Here is a 22,657-nt window from a genome sequence, read left to right on the forward strand (position 1 = left end):
CTCAACACCGTTCTGTGAATTGAGAGTCACAATTCAGAACAAAAGTGAACAGCGACTGTCATCTCCTATTTCACTTAGCTGAAAAATAGATACCAAGAAATAGGGAATAGTAAAATTGTACTTTTTTTTTCTTGTTAAATATATGTCATTTATTTTAAAACATCTTGTGTATTTAATCTGTTTATTCCGACACAGAACAACCAGGTTATCATCTGTCATAGTTGGCCATGGCCCCTCTGTCTTGGCCATCTCTTCGGTCCTGCCCCACCCATGTGATTCACCTAGGTGCCTCAAACTCAGACTGTTAGGGCTGCCCTCACACTTCATTTAAAAATCTCATCCTTTGCTTTAAATGCAAGAAATGAACAGAAAAAAAGAAACTAAAAGGAAAGAAACAGAAGAATTTAAGGCTTCTTACTATCCGGTGAGTCTTCATTATTTTATGTTAACATGATGAAATTTCATTCATCTTCTATCTACCTAAACAAATTATTAATTTATAAAATTTTGTTTTTAGGGAATTTCCTTGGTTTTTCTAATTCTGGCAAGTATTTTTTTGTTTTCCCTACAGTTTAGCTTTGCTTCTTTTAAATGAAAACTTTTCTTTCCAACCTGATGATCCCTTTTGGTCTTTTAGGTTTCTGGGACCTCTGTGTGTGACTTCCAGATTCTTGCAGAGAAATGAGGCATCAAGCCAGAAGCTCAGTTAGTTTTACAACATCACCGTCAGGAACTTTTTTTTTTTTTTAAGGACCTGACTGTGTGTGCTGTATGTCTCACTGTTTTAAGAGCTTTCTCTGACACTGAGGACAGTCATTGCCTGCCCTCAAGGAGATTGAAGTTTAAGTCAGACAACTTTGAAACCAACAGATAAAAGGAAACCCAGACAACAGAGCCAGTATTGAACAAGGACGGAGATGACTACTACAGGGATACAAAAAGCTTCAGGGGTAAGTATATCTGATCATTCTCACTTTAATGGACATGTCTTACCTTAGTATTGGGCATTAACAAGGTATTACAAGGTATTTTCCAATTAGTTTAGTCATGGCTCCCTCTACCCCCCGATAGTGAATTTACTTGCTTAAGAAAAAGGATAGTAAAAAAAAAAAATCTGATGTTTTCGAGGTCCTACTGTGTGCCATGAACTATGTGCTTGGTGCTGGACATTATGACTTGAATCAGAGTCCCGTATATATCAGTACTTTACCACTTCCTAGACCATTTTTAACTCCATTCCTTCTCTAGGGTTTTGTGTTATTTTTGTCACAGGTTTTCATTCTACAAATAATTAAAATCCTCTATGACATTATAGTTCCTGTTTTTTGAAGTCAGTATTTATTCAGAATTCCTAACACTACCTTTCTTCTTGTTCCTTTCTGTATTTCCTTTCTTGCATCTGCTGGCATTCATTTCCTTCAGCTTGAAAAACTGCCTCTGATATTTCTTATAATACAGATCTGATGGTCACAGATTCTCCCAGTGTTTTGGTCTGAAAATGCCTTCAGTTCATCTTCCTTTTTGAAGGACCCTTTTTGTAGTTTATTGAATTCCAGGCTGGCAGTTACTTTCTTTTTGTACTTTAACAGTGTTGCATTATTGCTTCTGTCCTTTCTGGTGAAGAATCATCTGTGCAGCTAGTACTGTTCCCTTTTAAAGTAATAATGTCTGTTTCTTCTGGCTGCTTTTAAAATTTTCACATTGTATTTTGCTTTCAGCAGTTTAATTATTCCCATCCAAAAGTGTAATTGTCTTTGTATTTATTCTGCTTGGGGTTCATATGACTTCTCGAATCTGTGCTGGAGCTTTCATCAGTTTTAGCAAATTCTTAGCCCTTATGTCTCCAAATATGACTTCTGTCCCATTCTCTTTTCTCTCCTTCAGAGAGACTCCAACTATATATATTTTTGAGCTTTTCGCTACACCTCACATGTCTTTTAAGCTTCCTTCTATATTTCCCATCCTTTTTGTTGTACTTCAGTCTGAATGGTGTGCAGTGCCTGCTTCATGTGCAGTGGACCTCTGTTCATCTGTGCCCAGTTAGCTCTTCACCCCATGTATTCAGTTCTCAATTTCAGTTATTCTACATTTTAGTATAGATATCCCAATAGTAAAGTCTAGGTCTCTGTTAAAATTCTTCATCTTGTCATTGGTTTTCTTGAATATATGCATCCAGGTCTTTCAAAGTCTTTGCCTCCTAACTCAGTATATGCATCACTTATTTTTCTCTTGATATGCCTGGTAATTTTTTATGAATTCTGGGCATTGCATATAAAAACTCACAGAGGCTCTGGAGGAGGTTTTCTTCCTCCAGAGAAGGATTGGTTTTGGCAAGGGACAAATCACTTTCATCCAATTAGGGATGGAGCTGTTTTGCTGCTGAGTTTCAGTGTCTATAAAAGCATTGTCTATTTCTACTTCATCATTATTTTTATAGCATAAACCTTCAAGAGTCCCAATTGAACGTCTTTTTCTCTTTAGGAGACTCTGAACTCCAGTTTCTACCTTCCCAGTGCCATGAAAGTGTCAGGAGTCCTGCCTGGCTTCTTAGCTTTGCAGCCACCACCTTTTGCTTGATGTCTCAGCCTTTTCTTTTGCACTGAATTGGGCAAATGCCTCAAGAGGAAAAGTGGTATTGAAACTCAGGTTTACATTTACCTTCTCTCTGGAATCTCAGCCATTCAGGTGCTTGCTTTGGTAGTTGCCCTCTGATGACTTCAGCAGATTTAAAATAAAACTTTCTCCATCCTTTGTAGTTGTCCTTGGCAGGAGAGTTCTTCTGATACAAACTAATCAGTCATAGCTAGAAACCAGCAATTTAATTTTTAGAAGTTATTTCCAACAAATCATGGTAGCCATATAGATACCCCTGACCAGAGAGAATTCTGGTTTTGGGAAATCGGAATCCTTATTATTCTCTAACTCAATAATTGCTACCTAACATAATTTCCTTGACTGTAAGACAGTTGAGTAGGAAAGAATAGACACTGGTCTCTAGCTGGTCACATGGGAAGTGCTCTTTCTTATCAGCCACACATCTACTACCCATTTCACAGGTGAGTGCTGACAGTGTCTTTTATATCTTATTATATAACACTGCATCACACTGTAACTATTTGTTTACTCGTCCCATCTCCTCTGCTTGACTGGAAGCTGGAAATGTGCTGTATTTACCTTTATATTTTTAGTGTCTACCACAGTGTCTGACATTTAGAAGTTGTTCAGCAGATGCTTTTAGAATAAAAGGTTCTTGTAGGTAAGGTTATTTATATAAATGGATAGTATCCATTAAATTTTCATTAGTAGTGTCTGAATTCAGAAAGGTGGGGTTTTTGTTTTATTTGTTTTTTTGTTTTGTTTTCTTTTGTTTTTGCCTCTGACCGTGCCCCACATTTTGGGTAAATACCTTACCTAGAGTCTGTATTTGATCCCCATGAACTGAAAACATTCAGGGGGATTCTCATGTTCCCTGGGTGTTGGGACAGTGGAATAGACCTGACAAAATCCAAGAAGGAAAGAACCCAATAACACAGACATTATTAAAAGGCTGTCAGGAGATTAGTGCTCACCTTTGCCAGCATCCCAGGAAAGTTTTTAAAATTTAGAATAGAATAAAATGTAGCATGGGACAAATAAGGAATGCCATACTCTCCTGGAATCATGATCTATCTAGCCCAAAGCTCTGATTCTGCCTCCAGCAAACTTCCTTCTATACTAGTGCTTCCTTCATTTTTTATTGGCTTAAGACATGCATGGAAACAGTTGGGTTTTGTTTGAATCAGGTATATATTTCTTCTATATTATTAAAACTTAAAATATAGTCCTATTAAATAATCTGTTACTCAAACTATTCTGTACAAATGAATACCTCACATACTTTGCTTTCATTTCAGGTGACAAGTATCTGAATTCCACTAAATGTATAGTAAGTATATTTCTCTATTTGAAATTAATATTGGACTTACTTAAATTAAGGATCTGGTTTACTGACAGATATCTTACTCTCTTTCAGGTTCAGATCTTTCTTCCTGTCTAGCATTTGGTATTTCCAATAACTTGAACCAACAGAGATGCTAGTAACATTTGCATGGATTCCTTTTACCGATTTTCATATGCCCCAGAAATGTACCATTCCATGTTAAAAAGGTGGAAATCCAAAGAACTCTTACCTTTATTCCCTAACATTGCCTAGCTACATCATACCAGTCAGTGCTATGTGTTTCCCACCTAACATACCTAAATCAAAACCAAATGAAATGTCTTTGTGAGACTCTTCTTAAAATTATGGAAATAAAAAATATATTTCTGTAATTCCAGCTTCTGTTAATGATGGAATAGCTCAATCATCCAAGGGTAATAATGATGAAATTTGGACCATTTGGAAGTATTGGAGAATAACCAGAAGCAGGCAGAAACTGAATAAATCTAAACTTGAAAGACAATGTCTGACATTTGTTCATGGATTTTTGCTGGAGGGCATTCTCCAGTCTTGGGTCAAGGACACAAACAGAAGGATGGAGTCAAGACCAACAGAACAACCAGAAAATTAGAGGGAAGAAAAAAAAAACAGTAAAAAAAAAAATACTATATGTGTGAAGAAATAGGAAAATGTGATACTTAGGGAAAAAATGCCAATAGAAACAGACCCTGAGGTGACACAGCTATCACAATTAGCAAGCAGTAACTTAAGGCAGCTATTATAAATATGTTCCAGCACCTAAAGGAAGATAAACACACAATGAATTCACATATGAGGAATTGCAGCAGAGAAATAGAAACTATAAAAGGACCAAATGGAAATTCCAAAGCTGAAAAGTACAATTAACTGGAATGAAGAATTTACTGAATGAGCTTAACAGCAGATCGAAGACAACAGAAGAAAGAATCAGGGAACTAGAAGATCAATAGAAATTATCCAGTCTGAAGAACAGAAAGAAAACACGTATCTTAGATGAGGGCAGGAAATAAAAGTAGAGCAGAATTGAAATGCTCAGTGCTAATAAATTCTAGCAACTAATTCTGCAAAGAAAAAAATTTAAAAATAAACAAAACCTGGATTTTGAATGTCTGATCCATGTAGTGTTTTTTCAAGGGTGAGAGGGAACATATTATCTGATTTCAAAACAGTGAGTTTTTGTTGGCTTTCATGAGATTAGTCCTCTCATGTGGCCATAGGTTTCTTAGCTCTCTGTTCTCTTCTTCTTCTTTTCCTCCCCCATTCCTTCCAGTGGCCAATGGCCTTTTTCTTCTGTGTGCTCTATTCAGGAACCAGTTAATTATGAAACGGAAGACAATTTCAGACATGGACCAAGGCAAAGGAAGCCTGTGAGATAGGTCCTCACATTTTTTTTTTTTAAGATTTATTTATTTATTAAAGATGTTGGGGGAGAGACAGAGGGAGAAGGAGAGTCTTAAGCAGACTCCGCACTCAGCATGGAGCCTGACTTGGGGCTTGATCTCACGACCCTGAGATCATGACCTGAGCTGAAACCAAGAGTCAGATTCTTAACCAATTGTGCCACCCAGGTACCCCACATACAGTTTTATTCTTAAGTGGTGCATTCTTCTGCTGTATTCCATTTTAACTGTAATTTTTGAGTTCTTAATATTTCAAATCATAGTGAATCATTTCATTATTTTTAAGCACTAATCTTTCTTAAGAATCTGTGAATACAGCATACCAAGTGGTATTTCAAAATAAGTGTATTTTAATTATTTTTTAAGTGTATTTTAATTATTGATCCCTCTAGACACAGTTCTGTTTCTTTTGGTTGTATTTCGTAGGTGTTTCACCAAAACTAACAGCACTTTCAGTGGCAGCCCGCTTCCTGTGGTCCCAGTGGTAGCACCTTATCCTCAGGATGGTTTGGAAATGAAGCCCCTCAGTCACATGAAGATGCCCGCATGTCTGGCTTCCACAGTCCCCGACTGTGGCCAGTCACCTGAGGAGAGTTTCAAAGATGACACGGCACGGAGACCTGCTCAGCATACTTGCTGTCAGGACAGTAAGAATGAGATCAACTCTGAGTGCACAGAAGATACAGCAGAGTTCAACAGAGGTACTGGGAGACATTATAAATCTTAAGTTTCTTGCTAGTCTTCAGTTAGCTAAGACCTATATGAGGGCAGTTACTTTCAGGATGTTCTCTCTGTGATCAACTCACATATTTCTTAAATACCGGGTGAGAGGTATTGGGTACTTCGAAAAAATGACTATATAAGGAATTCTGTGAAATTCTGTTATTCACGTCCTTCATCTCAGGCTGTTAATCCCATTACATTTTGGAAAATAAATCCAAATGGGCTTTGATTTGGTTTGTGCCTGAACAGTAGACTTGCTGGAAGAATGTATTTTATGATCATGGGCCTTTTTTATCATTTGAGTTGCTTCTGGAGTTGTAGCCTTTCCTTAAAAGTGGTTATTTGTGGGGTTTTTAGGGGTTTGCTTTAGCCTTCAGGTGAATTGTACAACTGTTCATGAGAGCCCAACCTTATTTTAAATCTTTGAAACCTACTGTCTTTCTCAAAGTCAAACTCAACGTAACTGGGCTCTACATTTACTCGTTATTCTTTCTTTATTGCTCAAAGTAATGTTGTGAGACTGTTTTGTCAAAATCTGCCTTTCTGATTTCATAATGCTCCCAAACCTTTGTGTTTTTCAGGAGACAGCTGTGTCCATTCAGAAACAGAGAACAAAATTTTAAGTTGGAATCCTCTTATTCTGCCCCTTGTGTCCAAGGACTGTACTGAAAAGACCACCTGGTCTCCTCCTGGCATTCCTTTAGACAGCCCTGCAGGGATCCTTCAGCAACCCCAAGAAACCTGAGGGTGTGCAAATGACCAGTCATGTTCCCACTTCAAGCCAGTAACTGCACAAAACAGGCCTGGGGATGGACTGTGTGAAGGACATGAACTCAAGTCAGAGAAAATCATTATTTATTTTTTGTAGTAGTAATGTCCTATGAATGTATCTTAAAGTGTGTGCCCTTTTATATTATTTATGCCTTAAAATTTCCCTCTTCCTTCCTCCCCCTCAGTAGGAAACAACCTAATTTTGCGTAGTTTTCAATCATCTGAGAGCTGTGGGATCATTCCATGTTTCTGAGAACCTCAGTGGCCATAAGAGCTCCTCCTGCAAGGATCCAGCCTATTGGCCCATTTGGCTAAGAGGGAACTGAAGTTTTCAGATGGAAAGCTGTCCTTTGACGTATTGTGTTATCAGACTTTGTGAGAACATTGGAAGTCACGCTCAGTTGTAACCCGTGTTTGTAATAGCAGGTGTCTTATGAATTGTATGAGTGCCTTCCACAGAAGTGATAGGTGACTTGTTGACTCTCTGCACACGGGCACAAATGATGTTTGGTTTTCTAGGCACTAGTCACAGACGGTGTCATGAACATGGTTGAGGTTAAGGTCTGTGGGGTTATTGCCGTATGCAGATAGGGGACCACGGCTGGAGAGAAAAAGATAGCCCTCAGGTCCCACTGCATTAAAATTGGATTGGTTTATTAGATTGTCACTCTAGGGCTCTTTCTGACTGTTTCTAAGAGTAGGACAAAATGAATTTAAAGTGGCGACTTGGAAAGAAAGACCCACATTGTGCTCCCGGTGTCATGCCACCCGAAAATTATTATTTTTCAAGCTTCCAACATGGGCAACACTTGGAAGATGTGAGTGTCAGAAAAAATTTAATTTGGAGGGAAAGGGGTATGGTTTGAAATTTCCTGACTTTTTTAAGAATGTCGTCATTGTAAACACACACCTGAAGCTTTGGTTAGCAGAGCCCATAAATCACAGTTACGGCTCCTTCTGAGTGACAAGGACATTTGCAGCTGCCTTTGGAAGGCTTTTCTTCTCCACATCTAAAAAAAAAAAAAAAAAAAAACCCACGAGAAAACACTACTCCTATTTAATAGCTATTTTAATAGCTTAAGTCAAGCTTCAGTAGATCACTGCTTGTTTTTGGATTGTGCATCCCTTTGGGGAAAAAATTAGAAAATGATTCTCTTTATGTAGAGTCAGGCAGTTTCAGCATAAATGAAAAAAGTTCACAGTTTCCTGGAAACTGCAGTGAAATAGACTAGCATGCTATGTTAATCAACTCTTTATGTAAATGCATCAGTATCCCCTTATATATGCCTACGTATCTTATAAATAGAGCTGTTAGTGAAATACGCTGTTTGAGCTGGGTCACTATGCAAGAATGACTTTGAGTAGAATGTAGTGAGTATAATTTCAGGGTCAGGTATTAGGGATGCTGTAGAATCAAGTTCTGCATTCCCAATGTCCATACTTAGAGTATACTGAATTTATTCTTCATGTGGTGTAGATGCAATTAGCTTTGGAGGGGGATAGCTGCATCCCTTATTTGTGTGACTAACAAAGGACAGAGTCCTAGTGCACAGAATATGAAAACATACCCTGTGTTTTGCCAACCAAGGCACAGCCATGCTGTCACAAAGGGGGTTTTAGAAAACTGGGGAGTAGATATTTGTGGGCAGTCATTTTGATTCAGGAAACAGAGGTATACTAGCATGAGCCTTAGGTCATAAACTGCTTTTAAAGATTGAGTTTGACTATGGGATTTGTCCACTAGGAAGAGAAGATGACTTTATCTTTAGGGCAATCTCATTGTGGACTGCTTTTATTTATATTATTAGTAACGCTGTTTTAAGTGTTATCCCTTTTATTGTATTTTATTTATAAAAAATGCCTTTATATATTGAGACATATAAATATAAATATATGAATATATATATATAATTGCCTTACCGTTTAGGAGTTATGCATTCTCCCTAACCTTGAGTTGTTCGGAACTTGTATGACCTACACGGTCACCAACAGTCCTGCCTGGTGTCGCTTCCCCAGGAAGTCAGGACACAGCAGCATCTGCGGTGTGACCGCTGTATACCAGGCTCCGTGCTCGGTGCTGCTCTCTGCTATCTCGTTAACCCTCCCAACAAATCTCCAACACAGTCCCCCCACCACAGAGCCTGCCTTTCAACCCGATTTACCCGGAGCCGTAATTTGGGCTCCTTCCAGTTTTCCAGACTGCTTTCCAAAAGCATGCGGTTCCCTCTTGCGATGGAACCAGCCCAGTTCCGCACGCTCTCGCCCTCCCCTGCCGCATGGTTCCTCTGACCGTGACCCCGAAGCCCAGAAGTTACCCTCTGTCCCACGTGGGCAGAGCTCCGTGCTTATCACTTGGTCTTCCCAGAGTCCCCGTGTCTCCCAGTGAAAGCCCTCACCACCACCACCCCACGCCTGGGAACGGGATCGTCCCTGGGCTTAGTGAGCACATCATTGGTCAGGCCTCTTCGTGTTCCTTCCTGTCTTAGAATTCTCTGTGGTTCTTTGTTTTAGCGTCAAACTCCGCCCCCGCTCCTGGTGTATCATTTCACTGTGTCCTTTTCCACTAGGTACCGATAGTTGGCTGATAGGTGCCGTACAGGGTGTAAGTGAACTTGCAATGTTTAAACACCTTGTGAAGTGGTCTTTTACAAAAGCATTTCTTTCTGGGCTTTGTGTTTGTGCAGTGAGTCTGTGAAGACCAGTACATCTGTATTAGGCTGACCATGTCACAGAGAGCTCATTCCAGGTAGAGTACTGCCAGGAACTTGACCTCATGGCTGGATTCCACCTGTGTTGCTTTGTTTTTTTTAAAGTAATGGCTTTGAGATGCATGTTTTTGTATCCTATTGAAAAGTGTGTTTTATTTTCCTGAAAGTTGTAAGGTTATGTTTGGAACTGTACATATTTTAAATGATGTAGCGTTGACAGGTTTTATCTGGTTGATATGACTTTATATTAAAAGAGAATGCTGCTTTCCTGTAGAGTAGCACGTGAAGATGGGGACCGTCAGATACTCCCTGTTTGTAGAAAGCTGCTTATAGCTTGTGGGCGGGGTAGGTGTATGTCTTCCTTGGAAATTCTTTGGAACCGCCATCCCCGTCCTCCCCTGAAAATCCCCATCGCACGAGCCACATGAGTTAATCCCTTCTGTTCTGACCGCAGAGATCCAGGCCCTGAAGGAACAGGATCTAGGCCAGCAAGTGTTTTATGCGGAGGCTGGGAGAATACCTGAGCCCAGGTGCCCACGCAGGCAGACCCCTCCTTGGGGGTGGGGAGACAACTCTATCTCTTTGGAAGGAAGAGAGGAGGGACGGAGAGCAGCCTGAGGAGCGTGGGGAGGAGTGGGCCCTTCTGGCCTGCTGTCTATGTTTACCATTCACTTGGAGCAACATCTGTGTGAACTCCTGGGCAGACATTTAGCCTCCTCAAGAAAAGCAGCCCTAAAAAAAAAAAAAAAAAAAAAATCAAAGTGTCTTGGCTGCTTTGACCAGACAGCCAACAGGGTCTTCGGCATGGGGTGGGGCCTTGTTATATTTCATTCCCCATGTTGAACTAAGCCTCCCTTAAACCTTAGCTCCAGTCCTGAGCACCTTGAGAGAACTTGAAATCCCTTTTCTAATAAAGTCTGAATCTGTGAGAACCTAAGAAGCAATTTCCGTTTCTGTCCGTTTCCCGTCTCCTTTCAGGCACCACTCGTCCCTGGCAGGGTCGTCCTCTGGTTCTTGCTGCTACTTCTCCTCCGAGGCCCCTGCCGAGGCAGCTCGGAGTCCCGACTCTTCTAGTCGGTTGAACAAGCATTCATTTGTGTTTCACCCAGATTTCGGACACACACACACACGCGCACACACACACACACGCACACACACACACACACACACTGGAGCACACACGCACACACACACACTGGAGCCCGTGAGTCATGCTGACAGCTCACAGAGTACGACTCTGGAACAGCCCCCATCCCCTGTCAGCCCTGGGCCTGGTGGCAAGCAGCAGCATCTGTAATACCTCTGATCCCTGCAGACTCGAGGATACCCCTCTACCAAAGTGAAAAGAGCCACAGGGACCCAGGGATGGGCACCTGACTCCACTGCCCCTCTGATGAAGCTGGTCCCGTCACCGAAGCTTGTGTTCTTGGGGAAGGAATTTGAGATTTGGGAAATCAAGAACTAGAAGAGCACATTTCTTGCTACCGTTGAATGAGGGGAGCGCGTACGCTGGGCTGAGCCTCTCCCTGTGGGAGCCACAGTTGAAATAGCCCTCTAGTAGTGACAGCATCGAGTAGGATTTATTCAGCAACTGCTCAGTTCACAGGCTTTGTGTGGAAGCGGCTAGCTTGCTCATAACGCACCAGGCGCTGTGCCCAGAACCACCCTTCTCATGTGGCCTTGGACACCCGGCTCGTCTTTTCTCCACTTGTGTGTCTTCCTCATCCTTCCACCTCTCTTCCACAAGCTGGGCCGGGACTTCTCTTGTGATCAGGTCATTCAGAGGCACTGCAGCTGAGCCTGGTGCTCCTGTGAAGTCTGGGTATGGAGGGGGTAAAGGTAGCCGGTATCTTAGCCATCTTGGTTTTAAGACCAAGTGTGACACAGGGATCTTTCCAACTCCTACCTGTCTCCTCTGTGCATATCTGGGGCCCCCCTTGGGGCCTCACGGTGTTGCAGTCACGGTGATGGTTACATTACCTGGGGCATCCGTGGCTGCTTGTGCAGGATCCGAACCTGGGGTGGTGGGTGGTGGTTCGATGCCTACAAAAAACAGACACAAGCAAAGGAGACAGACACCTTAGAGGTGTCCCAGATTGTTCTCAGGACCAGAGACTGAGCATCATGCATGAAACTCAGGACTGCTCTCCTTACATATGAGTAATTACCTTTGGGATAAAATCATGCTCACCTGCTTGTGCCTCCAGGCCCTCCCTTGAATCCCTGTATTGGTGACTTTGCTCCCTGAGGGTGAAGTGGGAGAGTGCACCTCCCCGGCCTTCCTTTCCCCAACCCCCAGGATGACTGGGGTTCTACACTCACATGGGAACAAGCAACTGGCCAAGGCCTGAAGGAAGAAAAGGTGCAGTACTTGAGCAACCCAGCGTAGGTTCCGGGAAAATAACCCTCCCTTTCCCAACAGACGCTGTGCTAGAAACCCCGGAACCCGGGGGGGGGTGGCCCCAGATGCCTGAGGTTGGGAGTTGGAACCCGGATGGACAGCTAGCACTGGGGAGAGGTCACAGTTAAGGAAGAGCCTAGATCCCTTGCCCCGGGGGGGTCTGCATCTCTCCTTGGATAGGTCTAGACCTGGCCCCCTATGGAGTCAAGCAACCCTGCCCTTGAGCTTCCCACTCACAGGGGAAAGTGTCCGGTGCCGGGCAGGATACTGGAACACCAGTAGGAAGGCCACTGTTGCATGGGCCCACTGCACCCAGCACTGCTGGATGGACGCTGAACGGGGGTTCCACCAAGAGGGGAGAACGCTGCTTATGTGGTTTTGGAGCCACTACTGAGCTTGACAGCAAAGGCTTCGAGGGCAGCAAGCAGGCAATGCCCCGTGGTGGGCAATCAAGGGCAAGACTGGAGCCACAGAATCGGAGGTCAAGTCTCTCCCAAGGAAAGAGGGGCTCTGCATGCCTCGAGTCCCCAGCCGAGTCCCCCATTTCTGGCACAGAAGGCAGCAGGCCAGTTGTCTTGGCAGCTTGGGCCTGAAGGGAAGGACGCCATGAAATACGGAGTTCCCAGGATGGAGAGAGAGCAGCGGGAAGCCGAGAGCCCACCTGTGCCCTGGGCAGTGAGATGAGGCACAGAGTTGGGCCCCTACTCTTACTTAATCACCAGCACCCTGTACCCCCCGCCCCCATCCCCATTTCTTCTGATTCAAGCTGAACTGTGGCTCCTGCCCCTAGGCCTGGGGCCTCCAGGGCCTCCCAGGGAGGGATGGGAAAGACAGCAGTGGAGAATGACCTGAGGGGAGGCTGGGGAAAAGGAAAGCGACTGGGATGGAGGCATTCGGTGGGAAGGAGGCAAAGGAACGGAGTAAGGGATGCCCTGTGAGGAGGAAGATGAACCGGGCTTTGGGGTTCTGTTTTGTGGAGAAAGGGTGAGTCCCCCAACGGCGCTGGCCCCAGCACCTGGTGTCTTCACCTCAGAGGGGTGTCCAGCCGTGTGGTGATTCAGAGCCAGGACGCGGAAGGCATAGCGGACACCCGGGTCCACGCCCCCCAGCCTCCGGCCCCTGCTCCCAGGCTCCATGTCCCTGGCTGCTGTCTCCCAGGCCCCGGCTCCTGGGCTTGGGACGCTGGCCCCGGCTGCACCAGGAAGCCCGTCCGGTTCCCTCGACGGGGGGCCCTCGACGGCCCACCGCAGCTGCACCTGTCTCCGGTGCCTCCGTAGGTCAGGCGGCAGATGGTGACGTTGGGAGGAGCTGGCTATCCTGGGGGAGGGGCGGGGACACACACAGGCGCGTGCAACCCCCGCGCCCAACTTTGTTCCTGTTTCGTGGAGAGGCGACCCCTAGCGTGGCACCACACCGGAGCGTGTAGACTCCATCAGTCCTGTGTCGTTCTGGTCTGTGCTACCCTGGTTTCCTCATCTATAAACTGAGCAAAAGATGATTCTGACAGCAAGGGGAACCGTTTGCCTGCATGCAAGAGTGCGGCGGAGTCACGTTCACATAAGCCCATCTGGGGCCATGCTTGGGAGGGCCTGTCGGGGCCTGCGGAGCTCACGTGTCCAAATTTTGGAGCAGAGGATTCCTGTGCCTTTTCCCCTAATTCAGGGCCACAGCTGGAGGTTGCCCCTGCCCCTCGCCACACAAACACCCACTACCCCTGACTCACTCCGGAGCTCCAGCAGGACGCTTCGACTGCTGTTGCCCACGGCATTGCGGGCCACGCACTGGTAGGCGCCCCTGCGGTGCGCTGGGTCAGCATCCCGGATGCGAAGGTGGAGCTGGGCACCCTCAGGGTGCCGCATGAATCCGGGGGTGCCGGCTTCCACCTGCTGTTGCTGGGGTCCCAGCCACAGGAGCTGGGCAGGCGGCGTGCCCCCCAGGAGGGCGCAGCCCAGCCAGGCCTCCCCCTTCCAGCACGGACACGCGGGGCTGAGCCACTGCCAACCGTGGACCTTCTGCGGGGACAGAGAGGGTAAGGCTGAAAGGGGTCCCCCGCGCCCGGGCTAGTGGGAAGGCTTGGGGGTGAGGCGCTGGCCAGCCGTGGTGGGGAAGGGGAGGGGAAGAGAATGAGGAGACAGGGCCAGAGGAGCTGATAGTGAAGCTTGCCTTGGGCCAGTCTGCTGCCTCTTCCAGGCTCCCATTCTATGCCAGAATCCTACCACCGTCTGCTCCAAGATTCTCTGACAATAATGGTGTGCCTCCATGCCCCTCAGCTACCCCACTCCAGTCTCAGCTCCTGCAGGCCGGGCCCCTGCCTTACTCACCTCTGTATTAACCGCCTCCCTCCCAGCACCTGCCATGGGGCCTCCTTCTCCCTAATGGCCCACCTGTTCCTTGCCCCAGGCACAGGGCTGGGCCCAGAGCAGGTGCTTAGTTTTTATGGACTGAGTCCTAAAGACCCAGAGCTTCAGGTGTTAGTGAATCTCCTAGGATGGAATTTCCAGCCCCGAGACTGAGGGAGGGAAATATTCCCAGTGGAGGGCCTCCTGGGAGCCCCCGGAGACCAAGACGTGAATCATTTTGTGAGAATTGTTACATGTATTGTTATATGTACCTGCTCCTTTGTGTGCTTTTCTCACATTTTTCACATCAATATTTAACTCTTTTTTTCTTGAGTTGGCAATAAATAGGACTGGCGGGGCCAGATGAAGACAGAAAGAAAGCAGACCCAAAACACATAGAGGCAGTGAGAGAGGTAGAGACCTCTGGCGCCTGAGATACCTATCGATGCGAGGCGGGAATATAAGCAGGCACCTCTCATGCAAATTGATGCAAATGAAGGAGACAGAATCCCCGGGCAGCCAGACGGGAGCTGTCCAACAGCAGGAGCCCCGGCCGCGTGTGACTCATAGTGTGGCCGGCCCACACTGCCATGTGCTGTAGCAAATTACACCGGATTCTGAGGACAGTAGAATAGGATACCCCATTCATAATTTTTTATTATTATACATTGACGTAATAATATATTGGATATATTGAGTTCAATAAAACATTTCTCTTGTTTTCTTTTTGCTTTTTCACATGTGGCTACTAGAAAGCTTAAAATTATATATATGGCTCACATTATATTTTTACTGCACAACACAGACCCAGACCAAACCCCCTGATTTTATGGATCAAAAAAACTTGAGTCCCCAGGAGATGAGATGACTCGGTCTCCTGACTCACTTTGCATTCCGGCACAGACAGCCCCCCGAACCCCCTTCCTGGTTCCGAAGGGCTGCTCTCCTGCCGCTGCCTCCGCCCCAGAACCGAGCCACCAGCCCGACTCACCCGGTTGGAGCCGGCAGTGGGGGTCAGGGGCCCTGAGCAGGTGAGTGCCCCGGCAGGTGAACTCTCGGTCAGCCAAGTCTTCCTGAGCCTGCAGGAGGTGGACAGCCTGGGAGCGGCTGCTGCTGTCCATCCAGCCAGCTCAGCAGGGCAGGGGGCGCGCCTCCCAGCCACTCACAGCTCAGCATGATGACCTGGTCTCCGACTGTGGCTGTGATCCAGCAGGTGGGGCTCCAGAGGGGATCCCCTGGACAGGGGAATAATGACTCAGCATGGCCCTACAGGAGGAGGAAGGGCTTGGTAGGCCTACCCCTTCCCTCCCTCTTTCCTTCCTTCCCTCCTTCCTACCCTCCTCCCCACCATCCTCCCTTCCTTCCTTGCTTCCCTCCTTCCTTAATTTATTTAGATTTTTATTTATTTATTTTAGAGAAAGAAAAAGAGACAGCACAAGTAGGAGGGGCAGAGGGAGAGGGAGAGACTCTCAAGGAGACTCCATACTGAGTGCAGAGCCCCATGCGGGGCTCAGATCTCATGACCCCGAGATCATGACCTGAGCTGAAACCAAGAGTCAGACATTTGGCCAACTGAGCCACCCAGGTGCCCCCCTTCCTTCATTTATTGCTTCACTCACTCATTCCCCCATTGACTCAGTGACACATTCATTCGTTCATTCACCATTTATGGAGGGCTGACAGTGTGCCAGAGAAATCGTGGGAATAGACACCAAGGAAACGATTATAATATAATTTGATGAATGCTTGAGTACAGTACAAAGACAAACTCTCTGGGGCTTCAGGGAGGAGGGCTTTGAAAATAGGCTGGCATTTGAACTTCGTCTTGGGAGGTGGGTAGAAGTTTTCAAAGCAGAAAGAAAGCTAAAGGCACATTTTAAGACCAACCAACACGCAAGAGGGCAGTAATAGTGTGAGGTCAATGACAGCCTGCTGCCCCTGGAGGCTGGGAGACAGGAAGGTGTCACAGGGCCCCAAGCCCAAACTGCAGAGGACAGGGCAGTGTGGTGGAGACCGGGCTGGAGTGGAGAGCAGTTGGGAGGGAGGTCTGAGCTGAGTGCTGCCCACCTCCTTGTTACGCGGCAAATCTTGGAGTCTGTGATCTGGATGGAACCCCACTCCAGATCCCAGTGCCCCTCGAGGGCTCACCCCTGGCCCCCACCCACACCTCTGCCTGGAACATCAGAGCCCTGCTGTGGCCTGAGTCCACTCACACAGCGTGATCCCGCAGAGAGGGTGGGCAGCGCCAGGGCTGGGTGCCGGCCGGCACAGGGGAAAGCGCTGCTGTTGGGGAACTGCGTGGCCGGCTGACTCCAGGTGACATTGCTGAGACCAGTAGGGCCGGTTCCCTGGGGCCCTTCCCACTGCAGTGGGGCAGTTGGAAGCCCCCCAGGCCAGGTGCAGACCAAAGTCACAGCCCCGAGGATGGGAAGCACTGCACAGGAGGGCTGCCCCTCAGGGAGATCTGGGTGGAGAAGAGGGTGAGGATGGGGCTGGACAGACTTCGCTGCCCAGTGCACGGTGGTCCCCAGGCGCAGCTGGGGGGCCCGGAGGCCACAGGGCGAAGGGTAGGAGAGGTAGGGAGAAGTGGATGGGGGGAAAGATGGATTCCTCTGAGGGGCTGGTGAGCGAAGAGCTGAGCTCTCAGGTCAGGGGGGCAGGGGCTGAGTGGGTGAGCAGGAGTTCGGAGTCCCTGAGGAATCCCAGAGGCCCTTGGAAGCCCCCACCTGGGACGGTTCCCCATCGCCCAGCCTCTTCTTTGCCACTGGGCACTTTGCCTCACCGTCATTTCTCGACCCTTCTCTGTGCCTCAGTTCAGTCCCCAGTCACTTGGGGACGAGGTCCATATAGGGCCAGGGGCTTCCCCTCTCCCTGCCCCTTCCCACAGTTTTCGCCGCCTCTCCCCCTGCTCTGCAACTCGTTCTGCCTCCCACACCTCCCTTCCCCCACGAGGTCGACACGGCTGCCCACGGGGCTGCAGCAGCCCCGGCTGTGAGTGGCCCCTACCCACACATTCGCAGTAGATGGTGAGCCCGATGCTGGTCTGGCTGTGGGTGTCACACATAGTGACTCGGGGGGTTGGATGTAGCCAGGCAGCTCAGGGTCACCTCTTCCCTCTCACTGGCCCAGAAATCCTCCTCACGGAAGCCCAGTGGCGCCACGGTGATTACAGGATTGTCTGCACCATCTGGAGGACAAGGAAGACTTGTCTCATCTCCTCATTCCTTCACTCACTCAAATAATCTTGGCTGCACTTAACCATCCAACAAGGGGTATTATGTGCCCACTGTGTCAACCACTGGGCAAGGCCCCCAGGAACTCAGAGTCTGGGGGCCATAAGCACAGTCGAATGTAGGAGCTCTGGGTCCACGGAGGCAAGCTCCCTAGGCTGTGGGAGGATTCCCAGAGGGACTGAGGGAAGGGGGGACGGCAACTTGTGGCTAGGCGGGAGAAAGGTAGGGCACCAACCTTCGCCCAGGATCGAGGGGATTCTTGGGACTGGGACGGTTGGCCCCTTTGGACTGGAGAGGGCAGAGAACAGGGTGTGAAGATGCCCCCAGCATGATCCCAGAGCCAGCCCTTCTCACTTCTTTGGGTCACTGCCTTCCCCTCTTTCCTGTGTCCCCTCTTTCTGACTCACAGAAAGGACCGAATCCTCTGCCTACTTCCATTCTGCTCCTCTGTCTTTCCCAAGAACGGCTCACCAGTCTCCTCCGTGGTCCTGAGTTTGCAATCCCTCAAACCACCACCCACGAGACAGGACATCGCCAGTCCTGGCTTTTTAAATCCTCTAGACCAGCATTGTCCAACAGATATATACAAGCCACAGATTTTTAAAATTTTCCAGTGGCCAAATTCTGAAAAGGAAAAATAAACCCAACCAAGCAAAAAGCACCAATGGGTTTTAATAATTTTAATAATATTTTGTATTTAACCAAATACATCCAGATTATTATTTCAATGTATAATCAAATATAAAAATTATTGATGAGCTCTTTTACTATTTTATGTTCTTTTTTAGACTACTAAGTCTTCAAAATCCAGTGTGCATTTGGTAGGCTGAGCACACCTGTTTGATTCAGGCAAATCTGCCGCGGTCAGAGCCACGCGAATGGCAGCCACGTTGGACAGCGCAGCTCTAGACCGTCCTAGTCTTCTTCCTTCACGCAAAGTTCTAATTCCATTTTTAAATTAATTTTTTTTTAATTTGCAAAAGTTCATCAGCTTTATTTGTTCTCTTTACTGAAAGAACTTTTGTCCACTTTTGTATTAAGTTGCTACTTCTTCCTCCTTGCTTGTTTTGGGGTTCCTTGTAAGTTCTGAGAATTGATCCTTTGTTTGCTCTTCATGTGCTTTATTTTTTTAAATTTTATTTATTTATTTGAGAGAGAGAGAGAGAGTGCAGGAGCAGGGGAAGGGGCAGAGGGAGAGGGAGAAGCAGATTCCCTGCTGAGTAGGGAGCCCAAAGTGGGGCTCAATCCCAGGATCCCAGGATCATGACCTGAGCCAAAGGCAGACGCTGAACTGACTGAGCCCCCCAGGCACCCCTCTTCAAGTACTTTAAAGACAGACTTCTGATTTCTAACTTGAGGCTCTCAGCCTTTGACTTGGGACCAACTTGCTGCCCTCCCTGCCCACTGTGTCCCTCCTCCCGGTTTCCTCAGGGTTCACTTGGTCCCTGCCAGGCCTTCTGGCTCAACCCAAAGGCAGGCTCCATGGGCCACCCCTTTTACCGTAATTATAGGTAAAATTGTGACTCTGAATGTATGCTCATTTTCCTAGGAAGAGGGGCTCACGACCTGGAAAAGGCTGGAACTCCTGTACTAGATCCGTATCTGGTCCCAGGGGGTACAGTGCCCTGAGGTTCTCACCTACTGGAGCCGCTCAGCAGGCTGGAGCATTGCCGGGGGCCCTGCGGTGTGTTGGGAGGCAGGGTGCAGATGGGAAGGTAGGGGCCAGCCCTGACCACACACCCCCCGCCTCCCCAATCTGACTCACAGATGACATCAAGGAAGGTCCCATCACTGCTCAGCCGGTTGATGGCGTCGTGGGCACTGCATACGCGCCAGCCCAGGTGTGTCCTGTTGACCAGGTCTAGCTGAAGCCATCGCTCCGTCACCTCCACCAGCTCCTCCTCCAGGCCTCGAGGTGCCTGATGTCGCCAGGCAAACGTCACAGGCTCTGTGCCCTCCCGGACTACACATGTGGCCACCACGGAGGTCCCCTCCACTGGGGACAGGTCGCTCAGCCTCACCCGAGGCTTTGATGCGGGCACAGGCCAGAGGCAGGAGAAGCCTTGCATTTGTCATTACAGACCCATGCCCGGCTGGGGGGTTGGCCTGCCCACAGGGCCCTGGCTCTCCGTTCCTTGTGAGTCCAGGTGATCTCAGTCCCTGGACGCGAGGTCCCGTGGAACGTGGGCCCAGCCCCAGGCAATGGGAAGCACATGCAAGTAGAGGCAAAGCAGGATGCAAAGCAACTCAGGTCAGCGGGGTCCCAGCTAGGCCCCTCACCCAGCACGGCCAGAGTGAGGCAGGAGTAGGGGGTGTGCAGCCGGCCCCCGGCCGAGTGCAGGGCCTGGCACGGGAAGCGGCCTCGGGCACCCTCCCGCAGCTCCCGCAGACTCACGGCCCCCAGAGCCGAGGTCCTGGCCTCCACCCTGGACTCCGCCCCATTGGTGACAGCCACAGGCCGGGGAGTCAGCAAGCCCAGGGGAGTGAAGCTCCAGAAGACCACTGGGTGGGGGGGTGCGGGTCCGGAGCCACAAGCCAGCTCCCCAGAGCCATCCCGCACTCCTTGAATGGACGTGGCCTCCCCGTCAGGGGCTCGGTGGGTCGGGCGGGGCTGCCCTAGGGACAGAGAGGCAATGCAAGAAGTCGGGGCTGGGCTGGGCTCTCCTCCTTCCCCTCCTTGGGCCCCTCCTCCTTCTCATCGGAGTTGGTGGGGAAGAGACGGTTTCTGAGTGAGCTTCGGAGCTTCCTCTCTGGCTGTGCTGAGGGAGCAGGCGGCCTGGGGGAATCCTTGACTGAGGTCAGGGAACAGACTGGAGCTGAGGCTCCCATCCCCATGTGCCATCAGACCATTGTGGGGGCTTGATAAAAATAAATACTCCGGGGCTTCATCCCAGACCACAGAGTCAGCATCCCCAGGGCATCAGGGCCCAGGAATCTGTACTTTTAGCAAGCTTCTGGAAGTCAATGTGATGATCAGCCAAGATTGGGAGATCTGCACGGCCACTGGCAATTCAGGTTCTGGGGGTCTCTGTGTAAAGATTCTAGGGGGGATTCCAGACCCACTATAGCAGAGGAAGGTGACACCAGCCTGCCGTCAGCCCATCCAGCATTCAGTGGTCAACTGCTAATTATGGGGTGCCTGCCCCGTACCAGGCGCCAGGGTTATAATGACAAATGAGCCGCCCCATCCCTGCTCTCTGGAGCTTTCAGTCAATCAGGGAGTGTGACATGAAACAGTCATTACGGTGTTCTTTTCTGCTCAGGACCTAGCATGGAAGCCCAGCATGTGCCTGAGCCCCACGTTCTCCTGTCCCCCCGTGGCCAGGTAACTATAACGTGCTGAGCTTCAGCACACGTGGACGACAGTAAACGCCTCAGATGACAAACAAGGCACAGGAATGATTCATACTAGCTTCCGTTTGTTGACTGCATCCGTTGTGCGAGGCCCTGAACCCCCATTACCTGTTGACCTTAACTGTCACAGTAATCACATCCCCCTGAGACTCTGAGCGTGAAGTCACTTTGTCTAGAACCACACGGTAGGTGGCGGAGCTGGGAGTGGAGCCTAGCTCCCCATCTCAGGCTCTCCCCACTGCTCCCAGCTTCTCCAGAGAGAGAAGAGAAGATAGGCATTAAGCTGGAGGGAAGGGACCAAGGGCAAAATTCTGCCATTCACTTGATCAAGAAGAACAACACTTAACCCAGAAGGAGGCTGCTTCTTCCCAACCCTGTGGACATTGCTCCGGCCCAAGCTACCAGCATCTCTCAGCTAGACTGTTGGTCTCCCAAGGGCTCTCAGCAACCTGAAGACCATCCCCGCTTTGGAGGGAACAGTTGGAAACCCGGATCTGACCATGTCGCTCCATGCTTACCACCCGACAGTGGCTGTCGGGACGAGCCCAGACTTGGGAGGGTAAGGCAACGTGATCTCTCTGCTCCAGCCCTGCCTCCTCCGCCTGGCACAGAGTGGTCGCTCAGGGCACGCTGGCTAAGGTCTAGTGGATAAACAAACTTGGTGGACTTCATTGAATGGCCATGCAAGTGTTAAAGGGAGATCCCGAGGAAGACAGGTGGAGAAATAGCAGGATGTGAGTGGGGAAAGGGACCACCATGGGGGGTGGCCTGAGTGTCACTCACCAGAGGCCCCCACATGCAGAAGGCAGAGGGGTGTCAGCAGCAGGAGCCTGAGCGGCCTGGGCAGAGCCCTCGGACCCACCATGGCTTCATCTCCCTGGGTAGCTGTCCATCTGGGGCTCCTGCCTGACACTCGGCACTCTCTCTCCAGAGCAAAGCCCAGCCCCAGAAGGATTGCCAACCTCAGCCTTCTGCCACCTCCACCCCCGCTCTCCTGTTACCCTCACTGGCCCGATGACAAGTGAATTATTTACCAGATGATTCACTCCATCCATAATGCAGGGCTGGGGAGGTCAAGACCTGGCTGGGACAGACCTACGGGACACCCCCTGAGCTCCCTGCATTTTCATTTTAATGATAGTATAAAATCAGTCACTGAGGGACGCCTGGGTGGCTCAGCCGGTTAAGCGGTTGCCTTCGGCTCAGGTCATGATCCCGGGGTCCTGGGATCGAGTCCCGCATCGGGCTCCTTGCTCAGCAGGGAGGCTGCTTCTCCCTCTGCCTGCAGCTCCCCCTGCTTGTGCTCTCGCTCACTCTCTCTTGCCTATGCTCTCTCTGTCTAGCAAATGAATAAATAAAATCTTTAAAATAAATAAATAAATAAAATGAAATAAAATTAGTCACTGAGCATAGAGTTGAAAGAGGCCCTAGTCTCACTGAGTCCAACCACGTGCCCGGCGTGGAAGCCCTGCGTGCAGTCCTCCGGACCTCAGAGTCGAGGAGATTCAAACACACCTTCCAATGCCCTTCCTCCCCTCTGTGTTTTGCTCATGGTTTGTTGGGAGAAGCCGGTAGAGGGTGGAAGGAGCTCGGGGGTGAAACACAATGCCAGAGTTCGGGTTTGACTGACGCACTACGAAACTAGGAAATTTCTGAACCTCTGAACTTTCATTTCTTTGCAGATAAATGGGGATGATAACACCTTCTTTCTTGTAAAGATTATTGTGGATATCAAGTGAAAACTTTGTGTTAGCATATGAGAGCATGCTT

At 48.7% G+C, this 22,657-nt stretch overlaps 2 protein-coding genes and 1 long non-coding RNA gene across 3 annotated transcripts in view; 2 read left to right on the forward strand and 1 right to left on the reverse strand.

Moving 5' to 3' along the window:
- CDON (cell adhesion associated, oncogene regulated) overlaps window positions 1-10,497 on the forward strand; it is a 65,032-nt gene extending 54,535 nt beyond the window's left edge. Inside the window, exons 18-19 of the mRNA XM_021696231.2 lie at window positions 5,785-6,059; window positions 6,663-10,497. Coding sequence (XP_021551906.1) covers window positions 5,785-6,059; window positions 6,663-6,826 — 439 coding nt within the window. The 3' untranslated portion in view covers window positions 6,827-10,497. The remainder of the gene's footprint in view (window positions 1-5,784; window positions 6,060-6,662) is intronic.
- On the forward strand, window positions 799-4,175 carry LOC110586249. The gene is made up of 3 exons (XR_002480685.1): window positions 799-950; window positions 3,894-3,925; window positions 4,013-4,175. It is a non-coding gene; the product is annotated as an uncharacterized LOC110586249 (long non-coding RNA).
- A 1,008-nt stretch (window positions 10,498-11,505) lies between the features above and the next one.
- VSIG10L2 (V-set and immunoglobulin domain containing 10 like 2) lies at window positions 11,506-21,752 on the reverse strand. The gene is given in 18 exon segments (XM_044919681.1): window positions 11,506-11,603; window positions 11,752-11,804; window positions 11,883-11,907; window position 11,985; window positions 12,199-12,259; window positions 12,261-12,311; window positions 12,979-13,231; window positions 13,234-13,278; window positions 13,685-13,920; window positions 13,922-13,973; window positions 15,292-15,404; window positions 15,406-15,535; window positions 16,516-16,764; window positions 17,319-17,359; window positions 17,361-17,487; window positions 19,299-19,595; window positions 19,814-20,149; window positions 21,671-21,752. Coding segments are annotated over 18 exon segments (2,250 nt in total).
- Between the last annotated feature and the right edge of the window lie 905 nt (window positions 21,753-22,657).

Source organism: Neomonachus schauinslandi, chromosome 11 (genome assembly GCF_002201575.2).
Source record: "Neomonachus schauinslandi chromosome 11, ASM220157v2, whole genome shotgun sequence".
NCBI classification, from domain to species: domain Eukaryota; kingdom Metazoa; phylum Chordata; class Mammalia; order Carnivora; family Phocidae; genus Neomonachus; species Neomonachus schauinslandi.